Genomic DNA, 18,990 nt, shown 5'->3' on the forward strand with positions numbered 1-18,990 from the left:
TTGAAAAATATTCTTTATAAAATCCACGCCTTTTGGTGGTCCTTGAAGAAATATTATACGCCTTTTGGTGGTCCTTGAAAAAATATTTTTTAAAAAATCCACGGCTCTTGGTGGTCCTTGAGAAAGAAAAAACAAGTCCATTTCCTAAATATGAATCTATATGTGAGTCGTTTATATTGAAAGTGGTTTAAGTTCATTTTAGGTTTTGATGCAAATCTTTTTATATTCTATCACGTTTAAGGGCCCAAAACCACAAACAAAATGTATACCACTAAGCAATATTTGAAAAAATGACTTAACTCATTTTTAAAATAAACGTATATGGAACTTTTCGTAATGATTGGTCCATAACTGTCGGTTGTTTACAAAGAACAGCCGTACAGATTGAGGAAGTCTACATATTCGAGTACGTCTTTACAGAATGCTATTCTATAAGCAGAGGTTTATTTTTTTTTAAGATGAATGTAATTTCTGTAAAGAATTTTTACACCCTCCCTCATGTTATGCGGATTCAAAAAATTTCTTAAAAAGTTCGGAGCCTTTATATGGGGCATATGTCATGGCTAATTATCTGCCAGTTTATGCTCTGAGAAATTTAAAAAACCAAATTACAGAGATCTCTGTGCAGAACTGGGCAATGAACTTCAACGTATTGAAAACTAATTAGGATATGGGGAATATTTAAAAACCATAGATCCATACTGAAAGATTTCTAGGAACAATGTTCATATTCACCAGGAATCCGAATTGACAAATTTCAGTCACTTTGGTGGAATAATGCCGCTGACATCATTAAAATAACGAAAATTCGGTAGAGCTATGTCAAAACACGGCCCCACATTAAAAATTTTCTCAAAAATAATCATCCATCAAGAACCCGGAGTGTTTATTGCAGTGGGAAAATTCACTCTTCATGAAACCGGAATGTTTATTACAATACCGATAATTATGCCGGACCTTTATATGGGGGTTATGCTAAAATATGTTAATATATATGACAAATTACAGTCCTTTCGGTTAGAAAATGCGTTTTAAAATGTGAAGTTGTCGAAAATAGTGCGGTACAGTTATGTTGGAGCTATACTAAAACGTGCGCCGATGTATTGTATTTATAACACCAAAGCATCCTTAGAGTAGTAGCAATGCATCAAATCTCTATCTTAAATATTGGGGTCTCTTTCGTAATTTAAACACACATCCAGACATATGGGCATTGCTAAATTGATCAAGAATTTATATATATTTTATTCGGGACTCCGGTGAATATCTCAAATAAAATTGAAGGGTAGTTCAATAATAAACCTTTTAGATCAACACATCTAAAAATTAGGTCATAGGCGAAAAAGTACCACAAAATTCTTTAAAAAAACGAGAGGACTAAAAAGAACACACAAATTTTATGAGGAGAACCAAATGGAGATAAGATAAAGCTTAACGCTTAACAACAAGGAAATCAGCAGACTGACCGGTATTCTCATTCTCACAAAATTGGGTGTAAGGGAAGCAACAGGTGCAGAGCGTGTTTCCGACACCACTGCTTTTGTAGGTCTTCAAATCCAAATCTTGGGAAATTATACTATTCACGAACTTACGAACCTAAGCGGATGTGACAGAAAAATACTAAAGGCATTCACTATGAACACCGAATTCCTAGAAGCTTAGAGAGACAAAATTTCAAAATTAGTTCTGCTAAGTTGTCTTCATTTCTAAAGCGCACAAGAGTATGCCCTGCTAATGGCCATGTAATGGCGTAAAGCACCCTTCTTTTCAGCATTATCAAAAGGACTTATCAACTCACACCCTAGGTAGCTATAAATGATCAATCGGCTATAATTCTTGTATCGGCATTAACATATAAGGTTTCAAACCAGGAACCTTGGGCAAAAGTCGTCATAACGTTGTTTGGGAGATGTCCAATTCGTTTGCTACGAGACAGCGACATTTTCGACACTTCGACCAACATGTGGTCACACTGACATCGAATTTTTTAGATTACTTCAACGAGAATTACAACAGAAAATTGGAATTAAAGCGTTCATTAAATTAAAAATTTCCCAGGTCTTAATGTAATACCTTTACAAATGTAACATTTGCATTGCATAAAATAAATGTTTAATATTTTTATAAGATAAATTCTGTATACACTATAAAAATTGTCGTGTACTTACTAGTAGAATTGAATTAAATAAAGAATTTGGATTCACAACTTGTCTAGTCAGAATAAGGGGAAACATAATTCATCATGTTTGTTGTCTCAAAATGATCGTCTCTTTAAGGTTTTAAGGTTTAAGGTTTTGAAATGGGAGAGGGGTCACCATTTCAATTTGAAATTTTTGGCGATTTTCAAAAAAAACTTTTAAATTTGAAAAGCTCTCCTGCCGTCGACTATATCATCGAGAGCTGTTGAGATTTTTATTTGAAATTTTGAGGAGACATTCATGAATTAGAATAAGTTCCAATTCAATAAAAAAAACAAAAAAATTTTTTTTTTGACAATTTTTGGTTAAGTCGTTAGTTTGAGGAATTTCCTTCATCTCAATATGTGCTCATACAGATCTGCTTCAGAGGCTTCTACTTCTAACTTTATCATGGGTTTATAGTTATGATTCCAATGGGAGTCATCTCATAAATCGATTATATAAGAAAGGAGCGTCACACGGCCGTACCGCCAATAATAACATTTTTAACTGGAAAATTATCATAGCCGTATGCCTTTAAAAAACAACATATTACTAAATTGTTCTCTTATACTTATCACTAATCATTAAATAAAAAATCAAAAAAAAATTTTTTTTGACAATTTTTGGTTAAGTCGTATTATATATGAGGCTTATCGCTTCCCTCCTTCATCTCAATATGTGCTCATACAGATCCAAACTTATCACATCATAATTTTTTTTATCAAATTTATTTAAAATCCGACAATGCGGTTTTGGATAATAAGTATACTACCCATATATAGTGCAACTATTGGCTATATAGGTCCAAATTCCCTCTCCCACAAACCATCGCATTTTTAATAAATTATTAATTTCATAACAACATATTTCAACCTCGATTTTTTTATCGTTACGAATTCAAAGATTTTCGATGCAACCTATTATAACAATTACATTGATATTCAAAATATACTACCCTATACCTATGTATATAAAAATCAGTAAAAGTATCTATCTATACAAATGTAAATATAATTTTTGTTACTGATACATAAAAAAAAATATTTGTAAACAACATTTTGCAAAAAATAAACCCTTTATTTCATTCACAATCGCATTAAAAAAGTTAAGATATATGGTAAGTAGAAATTCATAATTGTCAAATGTGATTGCATGTGTGCTAAATTTTTCTACACAACTGTTAATTGGGTAAATCACCTTAATCAATTCCAAATTCAGAGAGATAGAAAGAGAAAGAGAGCGAATAATTAACAAAATAACTAATATTTCAATATTTCAACAGTTTTACTGAACAAAAAATCGGCATCAACAAATTAGTTATTGTTTTTGCTTAGAGCCGATTGCAACTCACAGAAAAATAGAACGGAGAAACTAAACTTGTGAATGAGAACGAATGTCAAGCACGTGAACAATGATTACAACAACAACAAATGCATTTTGAAAAACATATGATTTGTTTTTTTTTACAATAATTATTCGACGTATTAAAAGTGGCTGGATTGTGATAAAGTACTTGTTTTGTGTTTCTTCCGTGTATATTTCTTTGGTGTAAATAGTAAATTGTTAAGACTTTTTTAATTCTTATAAGAAGCTTTCATTTAAAAATATAGTCAAATAAAATAAATGATTTGATTGAATATTAATTCTAATCAATAAAACAATTTACAGTTGCACAATGTTAAAACGATTGTTGGGTAAAGAAACTCGAGCCGCCTGTTAAGTGATGTTCTCTTCGTAAAAAGCAAAAAAGGTGTGGATATTTTCAAAATATGTTTGAAAAATTTAATTAATTAGAAATAATATAATTAATGAAAAATAATTTAATAATTTAAAAAAAAAATGTGTTTCAACGGCCCTAAATAAGTGTAGAATTTCAAAAATATTACTCTGACTACAAACATTCGTCAATTTTTTAATAAAAAGTTTTCAAGAACTAGGTAGGTTTAGTAGGTAGTTTATGCTCTGAGAAATTAAAAAAAAAAAACAAATTACAGAGATCTCTGTGCAGAACTGGGCAATGAACTTCAGCGTATTGAAAATTAATTGGGATATTTAAAAACCATAGATCTATATGAAAGATTTCTAAGAACAAATTTCTTATTCACCAGGAATCCGAATTAAAAAATTTCAGCCACTTTGGTGGAATAATGCCGCTGACATCTATAAAATGACGAAAATTGTGTGGAGCTATGTCAAAACACTGAAAAATAATTTAATAATTAAAAAAATGTGTTTCAACGACCCTAAACAAGCGTAGAATTTCAAAAATATAATTCTGACTATAAACATTCGTCAATTTTTTTAATAAAAAGTTTTCAAGAACTAGGTAGGAAGTGTTAAAAAATATTTTTTCCATGAATATAAAAAAAAATTTGGATTTAAAAAAAATTGCAACTGCAGACAAGTGGGATTGTTAGTAATAATTTTGCAAGGACTATATTTAAGTTTGATTTAAAAATACTAAAAACAAAATTGCATTTCATAAAAACATTTTTTCAAGGGCTATAAAAACGCACGCATTTTTATACCCTTCACCACACTGTGGTACAGGGTATTATGTTTTGTAACAGGCAAAAGGAAACGAGATAGACACATGGTTCCTTTTGAGACCATGCATAGAATCACTTTTTAAGTCGATTTATGCATGTCCGGCCGTTCGTCTGTCTGTCCATGTTCAATTGTAAACAAAATACAGGTCGCATTTATGATCCGAGTTGGATGAAATTTGGCACAGCTTGGGAAATTGGGAAACATCTGTTCAGATTTAGATATAGCTTCGTCTGTCTGTCCATGTTAAATTGTAAACAAAACATTTATGATCCGAATTGTATGAAATTTGGCACGCTTGGGAAATTGGGAAAAATCTGTTCAGATTTAGATATATCTCCCATATATACTTTCGTCCGATATAATGTGAATGGTGTACCAAAGTATCTATATATCTTCTGATTTGCACGAATTTTGGCATAGCGTAATGAATTGAGTCTAGAATGATGTGTGTAAAATTTCTTGAAAATCGGTTCAGATTTAGATATAGCTCCCATATATATTTTCGCCCGATGTAAGGTAATTGGTGCACCAAAGTCCCTATATATCTTTCGATTTGCACAAATTTTGGCATAATAATGTGAATGGTGTACCAAAGTCCCTATATATCTTTCGATTTCCAAGAAATTTGGCATTGCGTACTGAATTGAGTCTAGAATAATGTGCGTAAAATATCTTGAAAATCGGTTCAGATTTAGATATAGCTCCCATATATATGTTCAACCGATTTATGTAAATGGTTCACCAAAGACCCTATATAACTTTCGATTTGCACGAAATTTGGTATAGCGTAATGAATTAATTCTAGAATGATGTGTGTTAAGTTTCCTGAAAATCGGTTCAGATTTAGATATAGCTTCCATATATATTTTCATCTGATTTAAGGTAAATGGGACACCAAAGTCCCTATATATCTTTCGATTTACACGAAATTCGGCTTAGAGCAATAAATTGAGTCAAGAATGATGTGTGTAAAATTTCTTGAAAATCGGTTCAGATTTAGATATAGTTCCCATATATATGTTCAACCGATTTAATGTAAATGGTTCACCAAAGACCCTATATATTTTTCGATTTGCACGAAATTTGGCATAGCGTAGTGAATTACTCCTAGAATGATGTGTTTTAAGCTTCCTGGAAATCGATTCAGATTTAGATATAGCTCCCATATATATTTTCGTTCGATTGAAGGTAAATAGGGCACCAAAGTCCATATATATCTTTCGATTTGCACGAAATTTAGCAAAGGGTACTGAATTAGGTCCAGAATGATGTGTGCTAAATTTCGTGAAAATCTGCACAGATTTAGATATAGCTCCCAGATATGTTTTCGTTCGATTGAAGGTAAATAGGGCACCAAAGACCATATATATCTTTCGATTTGCACGAAATTTGGCACAGAGTACTAAATTAGGTCCAGAATGATGTGTGCTCAGTTTCGTGAAAATCGGTTCAGAGTTAGATATAGCTCCCATATATAGTTTTGTCCGATTTTATGTAAATGTTGCACCAAATTTGCACGAAATTTGGCATATGGTACTGAATTAGGTCCAGAATAATGTGTGCTAAGTTTCGTTAAAATCGGTTCAGATTTAGATATATCTCCAATATATATTTTCGTCCGATTTAATGTAAATTGTGCACTGAAGACCCAAATTTGGACGGCCGGAACACACTTTTGTACAATGTACTGAAGTTATTATAACCTTTCGTGTGTCAAGTTTTCTTAAAAGTGGTTCAGATTTACATATAGCTCCTATACATACTTTCGTCCGATTTTAAGTAAATGGTGCACTAAAGACCCATAGATAGGCCGATTGGCAAAACGTACTGAAATTAATATAAATTAATCTCTGACAAGTTTCCTTGAAATCGCTTCAGATTTAGATATAGCATAGCATCCATATATAATTTCGACCTATTCATGTTGATTGTACAGCAAACAATCAATGGGTGTCTGATTCATATTACAGTTTAAAAAGTAAAGCATACCAAAAAGCGTGCGTAAAGTTTGATTTAAATAGATTTACAAAGTATGGAATTGATTGCGAAAGGCATGTGTTGGAATTGATATTAGTCCGTTTACTTAAAGATCGCATATTTAAGTTCGTTCAATTTCATGTCAATGTTGCTTGGAAAAGACGATATCTGTTAGAATACATATGTAAAATATCCCCAAGTGATGAAGGGTATAATATTACCGGCCCAGTCCGACTTTACTACATTCCCTGCTGGTTAAACATATTTTTTCAATGACTTTAATCATACACGACAACAACATTTCAACATTTTTAATAGCATTTCCAGAATTATATGAAGAATGGATAGAGACAAGCAAAATGAAGCAAACAACTCAAGCGTCTATAAGGCAACAACAGTATCACAGAAACCCAAACGTCCTGATAGAAGTGATTTAGGTCCAAATTTTGTGGCACCTGATGGAGGCTGGGGTTGGGTGGTGTGCATTGCTGCCGGTTTAAGTAATGTGAGTGTTTAATCCTAAAAAATTAGTTGTTGTTTTAATTTGTAAAATTTTATATCACTTTACAACAGCTTTCCCTGTTCCCGCCGCAGCATCAATATGGCCTCATCTATAGGCAACGCATGGAAAAATCCGGCTTTAATGCCAAACAGATATCAACAATTGTTAATTCCGAATTGGCATTATCTTCATTGGTCGGTCTTGTCAATGGTGCCATGTTTCGACGGTTTACATTTCGTCAGGTGGCATTGATGGGTAGCCTATTGGCATTCGTGGGAATATTTTGTTCGGCATTTTGCGAAAATTTCTTACAATATTTATTAAGTTTTTCCACGATTTATGGTAAGTAGATGAGGCAAATTTGTAAAATTTTAAATACAAAATATTTTGTTTTTCTTCATCTAGGTATTGGTTTGGGCCTGTGCTGCCAAGCAAACGCCCTGGCCTTGAATACATATTTCAAAAATAAACGCCGAAAAGCTACTGGATTTTCATGGACCATAACTGGCTTGGGTTCGGTGATATTTCCACAAATCACCATAATTTTATTTGCCCATTATGGTGTGCAGGGTGCAATTTTGGTGTACTCGGGCATAATGTTAAATGCCTTTATGTGCTCCTTGACGCTGCAGCCAGTTTTGTGGCATTCTCCCAAGTCCAAAGAAGATCAAATTTTAACAAATGATGACAGAGGAAATTGCGAAGAAGAAGACGTTGTTTTTAAGTGTCAATATTGTCGGGATCAGGAAATTCTAGAAGAAAAGGAGTTGAAATTCGAAAAGGCCGAAAGTCTGACGATGGCTCAGGAAAATAATGAGGGGAGGGAAAGGAAATCTTCAAGAAAAAATTGTGAAAATGATGGCAACCAAATGAAAGAAAATCAGGACGGAACCTTGCCTACAATTTCAAACCAAACCAATAATAATTCCCAGTCCATAAAAATTGCCTCTACCAGTTGTACCTGTGCCGAAGAGAAACTTCTTCTAGAGAGAAGACCAGAGAAATACACATTCAATATCGAAGAGGAGGAAGGAAGCCGTAAGAAATCCTCTTTTACCCAAAAAGTAATATTATTTTTCGATTTGGATCTGCTGAAAGATTTGACTTTCGTCAACTTGGCTTTGGGCATGGCCATAATGATGTTCGGTGAAATCAACTTCTCAGTACTCACCCCATTCATATTGAACAACTTCGGCTACACCGATAAACAAATATCTGTTGCCATGTCCTGCTTGGGTATTATGGATATTGCTGTAAGGTTTCTCTCCCCTTTTGTATTGGAGAAAGTGAAACTATCGAACAGTGTTCTCTTTGCCATTGGTATTATCACCGTATCGCTGGGACGTTGGATTGTAACTCTCACCGATTCATATCACATCGTATTGATGGTCTTTATTTTAATTGGATTCGGTAAGGGCTTTCGTATAATCTTCTCGCCATTGATAATACCCAGTTATGTTCCGCTGAAACGTCTCCCGGCAGCATCGGGATTACAATTGATATTCAGTTCAATAACATCGTTTACATTGGGTCCATTGTTGGGTAAGCGAGGGATTTTATGAGTTTGATTTTTTGTTTCTATGATTGAATTCTTTGAATTTCTCTTTTAGGCTTAATTACCGATAACTATGGCTATGCGATCACCATACATTGTATAAATGCCCTGACCTGTTTGATGTTATTATTCTGGTTAATGGAGTATTTGATACGAAGGAGGAAATCGACTTTAAACAATAACATGTGATATAAATATATTTTTAATTATTAAAAAAATGTTTTTTTCAAAGTCTATACAAAAAAGTACCGAGGTTTTTCAAACCACAAGAGCGTTGAATTTCAATATGTTCTTTTACAAGGACGACTACAGACAAACGCCGATTTTTAATAAAAATTTTTGCAAGGAATATAACCATGCGTGGACTTTTAATAAACAATTTTGAAAGGACTATAAACAAGCGGTATTTTTAATAATTTTATTCAGAGACTGTGAACTAGCGCGATGTTTCGATAAATATTTTTGCGAGGGCTTTAGGTAAACGGTAACTGGTAACCGACACTAATTCAAGAATGTCCCTACAAAATTTCAAGTCAAAATCTCAAGAACTCTTCAAGATATAGTCGATTTATTGTGTCAGCATCAAGTGACGGCAAGACTGACTCTCAAACTTTAAACACATTTTTCTCGAATCAATATGGCGGGCACGATAACTCAAAAACTAATAACCCAATCGGCGTAAAAACGGTAAAAATTAAGTTTTTGGTGTTAATATAACCCTTCCTCTCCCGGTAGTCCATTTTAAAATTAAAATTTTGAAAATTTAAGGTTTTACTTTGGCAGCAAAACCGTTTTAGAATTTTTAAATTTATATTGTCCTTCATTCAGACAGATAACATTTAACGTACAAAATACTCCTCTAGATGGCATTCGTCCATCTGAAACGTTTTGTATATGCATCCTAACGATAATTTCGACATTTTAATTAAAAAGAAAAGTGTGTGGTCACGCGTTAAATATTCATTTAACCGTTTAATGTACTCGCATTCGGTTTGAGATTTTCAACATCAGAAATTAAAAGTTTTACAATTTTTTTGGATGGGGGAAGTGAGAATTTTTAATACATATTTTTGCAAGAATGTAAACAAGCGTGAATTTTTTTGCTGGGTTATAAACAAGCGTTGATATTCAATAAATATTTTTGCAAGAGTGGATTTTTATACCCTACACAACTAATTTGTCAGGGTATTATAGCATTGTGCAGTCCCAAGAGTTTGTAACGCCGCGAAATATTCGAAATACCTTTATGTATACCGATCTTCATTTGTGTCCGTCCCTCCGTCTGTACATTATAATTTGTAAACACGATACAGGCCACACGAAACTTTGCATGTAGGATGGGTTCTGGCCAATGAATACACCTGGTAAAGATCGGTAAAAAATTTATGGGATGAAATAGACCAAATACTTAATTTTTGTCGTTTTTTTTTCTGGTCGCTCTAGAGGCGGCAATTATGAGGAAGGGGATCGGACCAAAGTAAAAGCATGCCTATTTTGATAAACATCGCTAAATATTTAGCGGTTGAAATGGACCTTGACTTTTGTGTGAAAAATGACAAATTTGGTATTCTATAGCGTATATCCTGAAGGACATAGTCCCAAGATGTTGATAGTATATCCAAGAGGAGTAGTAGACCTTTAAATTGATACCAATTATATTATCGTATGTACTCGGATGTGGGAGTTACACGTAAATATTTACAGGTGCTTACTTATTCAGATATTATTTAGTAACTCATTACCACACTGGAGGGCGGAAATATAACGCTGATCGTTTTGAATTGTTCCATGAGGTTCCAGTTATGGTCAAAGACAACGCCTATAATTTTCGGTGATGATAAGATGGATGGATGGTGGACCGAAAACAAGTAATATTTTTTTGTGTTTTTTTTTTCGAGTCGATTTATAGGCCACAATTATAAGCCAAACATCATAACACAAACCACGGTGAAGGGAATATGGACTAGTTATTAGAAGGACTGTACTGAATATTAGTAATATTCGGAAAATATGTCAGTCGAAGTGTTGACCTCTAATCGGACAAGAGGGTGCAACTATGACGAAATATTGCCCAGGTTCGGAATAAAAATCCGCAGAAACTTAGAGTTCCGTGGTAGTTATGTAGGTTATCGTATGGTAGGTCCCGTCCGATTATATTGCTCCGCCCACTGGTTTACAAATATTTTTGAAAAGGAGTATAAACAAGCGTGGATTTTTAATAACTATTTTTGCAACGACAAGAAGTGTAGATTACCAAACAATATTTTTTCAATGACTACAAACAAATTCGGATTAAAAAATATAATTTTTGAGCAAGGACTAACAAGGAAGAATGGATTTCATATTTCTAATAAGTTGCGAAAATTTACCGAATTTTTTTCATAATGGTTTTTCCATACCATATCAATGTTTTACTGTAGCATATCGTAAAAAGAAATAAATAATAGCATACCTTTAGGCTGTTAAAACATTAGAAACGACGATAAATCGTACAACACAATGTAATAATAAAAAGAGAAATGCAAACATTATTTGGATAGAATTATAGAATTTATGTTTTTTTAAACATTAACGAAATATAAAAAATAAGATATATTACCAAAAATTGAACATAGCTGAAGCCACTTTATAATTCATAAATGGTTATAGTATGGCGTACAAATTGAAGAGCTTTGGATAAATTCGTTTTACTAAGGGGAAATCCAAAGTTGTGCAATCCAATTTGTATCCAATTTATATACAGTAAAGTAAAGTACTGTTATAGCAAACTAGTAAGGATCAATTAAATTAGTTCGTTATATCCAAGCTTAAAGCAAACATAGATATAGCAAATATATGGCCAATATTGTCTTTTTTTAACGTACCTTAAGTCGAGGTTCACCTATTTATGTCTGGAGAATTTTTAAAATATATAAGAAAATTGAATAATTTGGATTTATTGATCTGCCATTGCAAACATTTCATGTTATTCACCATCAACATTTTTTGTGGAAGCTGTGTCTATTTTAATGTAAACCACTAAAAATAGATCAAAAGTCGGACGGGGCCGACTATATGATACCCTTCACCACTTTGGGTACATACAAAAGATGTTAATGTTAGGTTGGGGAAAAAGAAATCCATTATGTATAATATGTACCGAATTATCTCTTTGTTCACTTCCATTTTTAACACCCTGTAACTCAAAACTGAATGTACCAAACAAAAAACTGCAACGAGCATAAATCTGAAATTCTTTGATCGATACTTTATCAGTGCAGGCATCTGCCGAAAAAAATAATGGATTTCTTTTTTCCCAATCTAATATATACAATATCCTTTAGATAGAACAGATATAGCAACTTTGGAGGAACATTGAGGTGTAATCTGGCGGAATTAAATGTGCAATCTACATAGATATTTGAACCAATTAAAAAACCCCATACCCATACCATTGTAAAGTCAATGAAAAATTGCATGACAAACGGGCAGACATGAATTCGTTGGTGTACCATTTGCATTGAAATGGAGCAAAATTATGTATGGGAGCTATATATAAACCCATGGGCCTAATTGAGCAAACGTTACATATATCATTTGGTTTTTGCAACTTTAATACACATCACACTGAACACAATAGCATATGCACAAATTTCGTGTAAATCGAACAAACATACGCTCTTCGGTTGAACATTTACATAAAATCGGAAGAAAAAAAATAAATAAGACCTATATCTAAATATCAACCGATTTCAACAAACCTTAACGCACACCATTCTTGCCTCAATTGCATTCGCTATGCAAATATTTGTTTCAATCGGACAAATATTGGAAGTTTGGCACATCGTTCACATAAAATCGGACGAAACAATATATAGGAGCTATATCTAAATCTGAGCAGATTTTAACAAAACTTCGCATATATCAGTCCAGACCTAATTCAGTACCCTGTGCAAATTTTTGTCTCTATCGGACAAATATTGGGAGCTTGGTAAATGGGAGCTATATCTAATTCTGAACCAATTTTAACAAAACTTTGCATACATCAGTCTGGTCGTAATTCAGTACGGACAAATATTGGGAGTTTGGTGCATCATTCACATAAAATCGGATGAAACTATATATGGGAGCTATATCTAAATCTGAACCGATTTCAGTAAAACTTCGCATACATCAACCAGATTTATGCTCGCATTAAAACAATTATTTTGCTGTTTTTTTTGTGCATTTAGTTGTGAGTAACAAGGTGTTGAAAATGGAAGTGAAGAAAGAGATAAGTCGGTACATTTTCTTTGACAAAGGCGAAAATGCAAGCCAAGTGGCTCAAATTGTGAATGCTGTTTATATTTCCGATACTGTAACAGCCAATTATGTGCAATTTGATAAGGAAGACCGGCATGTTTTAAACCATTTACACAAAAAAATAAATAAATAATGGATTTCTTTTTACCTAAGCTAATATTAGGAGTATGGTGCACTATTTAGATAAAATCGTACGAAAATATATATGGGAGCTCTATCTCAATCTGAACAGATTTTCTCTAATTTCAATAGGAGGATTATAAAACTGGTTCCAATCTTAACCAGTTGGATTTATACTAGGTCATATAAAAGCTATGTAGGTCAAGAATAACGTGTTCAAATTTGAAACCGATTGGGTTTATAGTTTATGAGTTATCGTCCGTTAATCGTAAAAACATCGTAAAAAAGACAAATTATGTGTTGAATATATCTTTTCGGCATTTCCATGATTTGAAAACCAATTTGAAAATTTTCCAATCGATGTAAGAATACGATGCGACTAAAACACTACGATGTGACATTCAGGTGCAGTTTTTTAATTTCGATTGCCACATGGCATGGAACGCTTTAACAGAGTCTTCTGGAGATGGAAAGTATAGGCCAGGGTTTTTTAAGTCATTGGATGCCACCACTAATTCCTCATTTTGATCGATCAAACAGCGACGGGTTGAGTCGATGCGTGAGAGTTCGCATTGTCTTGGTGCACACTAATTCGTGTTCTCTTGTTCGATTTTCTAAAAAATACCCGAAGATCGTATATCACATGACGATCATACTTTATCAATTCACACACGGTAGTAATTTTCTGTGGCAAAACAGCTGTTCTTCGAGAACCTTCCTGACCATCGTCTATCTGCAAGTCAAGATTATAATCATTATACCAGTTCTTACCCATACATTGATTTCATTCCATCGGTGAACTCTTGTCATACTAGCCCACGTCGGAATTTCACAGCGCCAGGCAGATATTGGTAGTTTGTAAGGCAAATGTAAGTTAACATAAAGCCTTGACATAATGTTGGTTCTTCAAATCCTACACGAAAGGCGAACAACAAGAATCTATGAAATTTTTGTTTATTTCTAAAAAAAAGCAACAACGGTCTCCGAAGAGGTAGTTTGTAAGGCAAATGACTGTAATGTCTATCAGCATCTGTGATTTATCAAGGTCGAGAAGTTGAGGGTCAGAACGTATCATACCGATATAGCGCTCATGATTTGATCAATTGAAATAGGTTTAATTTGTAAAATATTTGTCCCAAACTATCTCCCTTGCATATTATTAGGGCCAAGGAATGCCTATTTCCTGGGTCCACCATAACAAGGCCTTCAAAATATCAAAAATCGGTCGGTCAGTTTATATATAGGCTATTTCAAACCATGACCAAAATGTTAAATTAAGACCACCTTTTATGAGCCTATGTCAAAACATGGACCCATTTAAACAAATTTCGCGCTTATTGTTGTTTATAAAATATTCATGCAAAAATGAACGCCCTAAAAATATTTTTTTTTTTTAAATCCACGATTTAAAGTATTCTTAATTTATTTTTAAAAGCATGGTGGATTTTAACGTTGCCTCAATCTATATTAATAATATTTTGAACGGAATTATGTCATATTTGAATAAATTGATATGTGTGGATTAAATGTAACTTTATTTGTGTCTTTCAAAAAACATATTATGTAAAATGCTTTTAAAATTGTGAATGTCATGAAATATTCTAAACCCTTCCTGGCCAAATATCCAACCGGTCAAAGTTCAAAATATGATTATTCTAACCATTTCGAGTTATGCAAACTTCTAGAATAAATCTAAATTTAGGAATGATCAAACAAAATTGGTTCTTTGGTTACTTCTTTGATATTACAACAAATTTAAACCAACAACAGCAAAAACAACAAATATAATTTATAAACACCCCACAAAAGCGGAAATAAACAAAATGTTAATTGACCAATAACCTTGACAGTAGATAAAACAAAACGAATGGAGAATCAATGAAAGGTTTTTGACCTATAGTAGCAGCGTTGGATGGACTTTTCGTTGTGAAGATGTTAACCGAAGGGGTTTATTGGCTATCATCAGCTCCGCAGACACCACCACCGTCAACCTCATTATCTTCGAATCCAAACAGGTTATCAAAATAAACACACATCTGCATTCAGACAATATTTATCTAATTCACACACAATAGTATGGGAGATAGTCAAGAATGATAAAAAACTATACAATGATATTCATAATGATCCGGAATTTTTGAAAATGGACTTTGGAATATCAATGCAAATACAGACACCTATAGAACAAAGTGACCTAAAGACAATTTTAAAAAGTTCAAATGTGAAAGTTTTAATACTAAATTTCGATACACAATAATATAATGGGTCTACCTATAAAAAAATAATAATAAAAAATAATTTATAAAAATCCCCGCCTATTTGAACCTTGAAAAAATAGTCTATACAAATCCCCGCCTATTTGAAGCTTGAAATAATTAAAAAAATCAAGGCCTGTATTGGCCTTAAAGGAACAATTTCAAAAATTCCATACTTTGAAAAAAACCTGTAGGAGCTTTTACAATGAATTGAAAGCCCAAGCTTATAAAAACGTTGGAGAAATTGATTTAAACATTTAATTAAGTCGATGGACCATTTTTTCGGTTTCTGTGCCACAAAGATTTCACAATTCACAATCATAATAGTAAAGCACCACTACGCTGAGGGTATAATAAAGAGAAACTACCCGATTTAACATTAAAAACAATTTAAAACCAGTGAGTGGAGCAGTATAGTCGGACGGGGCCGACCATATAATACCCTACACAACTTCCACGAAAGTCTAACTTTCTGTGGCTTTATGTTCTGAGCTTGGGCAATATTTCCCGATATTTGCACCCTCTTGACGGACTAGAGGTCAACAAATATTACTAATATTCAGTACAGCCTTTCTAATTACTTACCCGGATTCCCTATCAATTGTGGCCTATAGATCGACTCCAAATTACACAAAAAATCAAGTTTTAGGTCCACTTGATCCCAAAACTATTATCTGATCATCACCGAAAATTATGGGGGTTGTCCTTGACCATACCTGGATCCTCATGGAATATTTCAAAGCGATTAACTCTATATTTCCGCCCTCTAGTGTGGCAATGGGTTACTAAATAATAGATTAATACGTAACCACCTGAAAAAATGTATGTGTAACTCCCACATCCGGGTACATACGACAATATAATTGGTATAGATTTAAAGGTCAACCACTCATCTTCCATATACTATCAACATTTTGGGTCAATGTCCTTCAGGAGTAAATATATACGCTATATAAGACAAATTTTGTAATTTTTCACACAAAAATCAGGGTCCATTTGACACGCTAAATATTGACCGATCATTATCAAAACAGGCATGCTTATTCTTTGCGATTTTTGGGCCATAATTGCGGCCTCTGGAGCGGCCAGAAAAAACCGACAAAAATTTAGTATTTGGTCCATTTCATCCCCTAAATATTAACCGATCTTTACCAAAAATAATATGGGTCTTCATTGGCCAGAACCGATCCGACATGCAAAATTTCGTGAATATTGGTCCATAACTGTGGCCTGTATCGTGTTTACAAATTATAATGGACAGACGGACGGACGGGCGGACACACGTGTCTAGATCAACTCAGCTAGTCGAGATATAACGATCGGTATACTTAAAGGTGGGTCTGGGACCAATATTTCGCGGTGTTACCAACTCTTGGGGCTGCACTAAGCTATAATACCCTGACAACATAGTTATGTAGGGTATAAAAATTCGGCTTTGATAAAAAATATTTAAATATCCCCTTCTCAAAAAACTCAATATACAAATCAGGTTCTTCTTATTTTTATTCAATTTCTTTAGCTTCTGTCACATCCACATAACTTCCTGTCATTAGCATCACTTTAATTAATAATTCTAATTAAATATTGCTGCCTCATTCCATAAGAAGTGTGTCAAAATGATTCTAATTTTTTGGTCACCTCCACACGATATTATTGTCTCATGAAGATGGAAGGTGCAACGAACTGCTTAGATCTGATATAAACAAACAAGAGAAGTTATTTGAAATTCTATACCAAAAAAAACATGAATTTTGAGGTCAATCTATGTTCCAATTTTAGCAAAGATTTCAGACATATGAATTAATTTATTTCATTAATTATTAACTATTTTCTAATATTCATTCAATAGCTCTCCAAATAAAAATGAGAGGTGTTTGTTTTGTCTGTTCGGTTCATTGTTTTTTTTTTTTCAAATAGAGGAAATAAATCTGCGCACATAAAATTGTGACATCCAAATGGATCGGGTGTGCTTGCCTAGCCATTATTCATACTGGAAAATAACAGTGTTTGCTCTCCCATTTGAATGAAATTAACATAGAGAACATAACAAATGATGGCTATCCGGGATTACCATGCCATAAAACAAAAGACTTAAGCAACGAACTTGTGAGTAGGGATTCACTGGAATATTTTTTTGTTTGTTCATTGATAAGAAATTTCTCGTATGGCAATGACTACGACACTCTAAAGAAATTTTTAATATTCACAACATGTAATGGCAGACATCTGCATTTCAATAATAAAAAAAAAATAAATAAATGACCAAACAGGGGATTTGGACCTTAGCCACCAACATACCACAAAAAACAACAACTAAAACAAAATAAACAAAAAAATAATGTTTACTGCAAGAAACAAAATCAAGGTCATCAGTAGCGGCGTAGCTGGCCGACGCCATTGTGTAAGTCCGAATTTGCTTAACTGGAATTATGGATGGATAGCGGTGAGGGCCATTGGCTGTCCATTTCATTCATTTGGCTTGGCTAACTGTATTAGGAGTGCAGTCATTGCAAGTTTTTTTTTATGAAGGCGTAAAAAAGAGAATGAGTCTCAAGACGGCTTATTGTTCGATCAACTCATCGACCCGACCGACCGTCCGTCCTCACCATCAGAGTCAATCCCCCTAACTCTTCTGTGCAATCAATTACAAGCCACGTACCGCCGTATTTAATGTCAATCAAATTGGCTTAGTTTTTAATGCATATTTTGTTGTTGTAGTGGTTGTTGTTTCATTCATTTGTATATTGCCTGTCTGCATGTGAGTGTGAGTGCTTGTGCTTGTTTTAGGCCTTGTTGTTGTTGGGTTTCTTTCTCTTCACTTGGCGTATATTGAATGCGACCAGAATTACGCATTACAACGTGACAACTAAAGACATATTTTGAAATAATTCGTTTGATTATCGAGAGAGACCTTGAAAATGTGCACAAGGCACGAACACACACACACACACACTGAAATATAACCTTTGAACATATTTTCTGTTTTCAAATGAAAAGTTTTTGCTTTGGAAAGAGAGTGAGATAGTGGGGACTTTTTACAATTTAGGAAATTATTTACTTTTTGGTCAATTCAATGTAGTAGGCCAAGTTTACGTTCGGTCATTGCAGTACGGCAAATTTGGAAATTGTTAACGGGTTTTTATGAATTAAAAATCTTAACCGATCAATATAACTGTTTATTTTTTTTAGTTATAGGTGTGACAATTTTTTAATAAAATTTTTTCAAGGGCACGACATTTAAATTTTCTTTTCACTTTAACTAGACGGTGATTTGAAAAATACGTTTTTTGAGGTTCAAATAGGAGTGGACTTTAAAAAAAATGTTCAAACTTCAAATAGTCGAGGATTTGTATAAATATTTTTTTAAAGCTGCAGATAGGCTTAGATTTTTATAAGTTACTTTTTTAAAGCTTCAAATAGGAGTGGATTTTTATAAATTATTTTTTTTTCAAGGTTCAAATTATCCATTTCATTTATTTTTTGAAGCTTCAAATAGTCTTGGATTTTTATAAATTATTTCTTTCGATGCTTTTTATAGGCGTTTTTATACCATTCACCACACTGTGGTAC

At 33.3% G+C, this 18,990-nt stretch overlaps 1 protein-coding gene across 1 annotated transcript in view; it reads left to right on the forward strand.

The window, feature by feature from the left end:
- The first annotated feature begins 7,047 nt into the window (after window positions 1-7,047).
- Window positions 7,048-18,990, forward strand: part of LOC133332305 (monocarboxylate transporter 9-like) — a 45,594-nt gene continuing 33,651 nt past the window's right edge. The window contains exons 1-4 of the mRNA XM_061540707.1: window positions 7,048-7,212; window positions 7,281-7,551; window positions 7,615-8,751; window positions 8,820-8,949. Of these exons, the coding sequence (XP_061396691.1) occupies window positions 7,048-7,212; window positions 7,281-7,551; window positions 7,615-8,751; window positions 8,820-8,949 (1,703 nt within the window). The remainder of the gene's footprint in view (window positions 7,213-7,280; window positions 7,552-7,614; window positions 8,752-8,819; window positions 8,950-18,990) is intronic.

Source organism: Musca vetustissima, unplaced genomic scaffold, assembly GCF_032173495.1.
Source record: "Musca vetustissima isolate MV318-11 ecotype Yass unplaced genomic scaffold, APGP_CSIRO_Mvet_v1 utg5888, whole genome shotgun sequence".
Lineage (NCBI taxonomy): Eukaryota > Metazoa > Arthropoda > Insecta > Diptera > Muscidae > Musca > Musca vetustissima.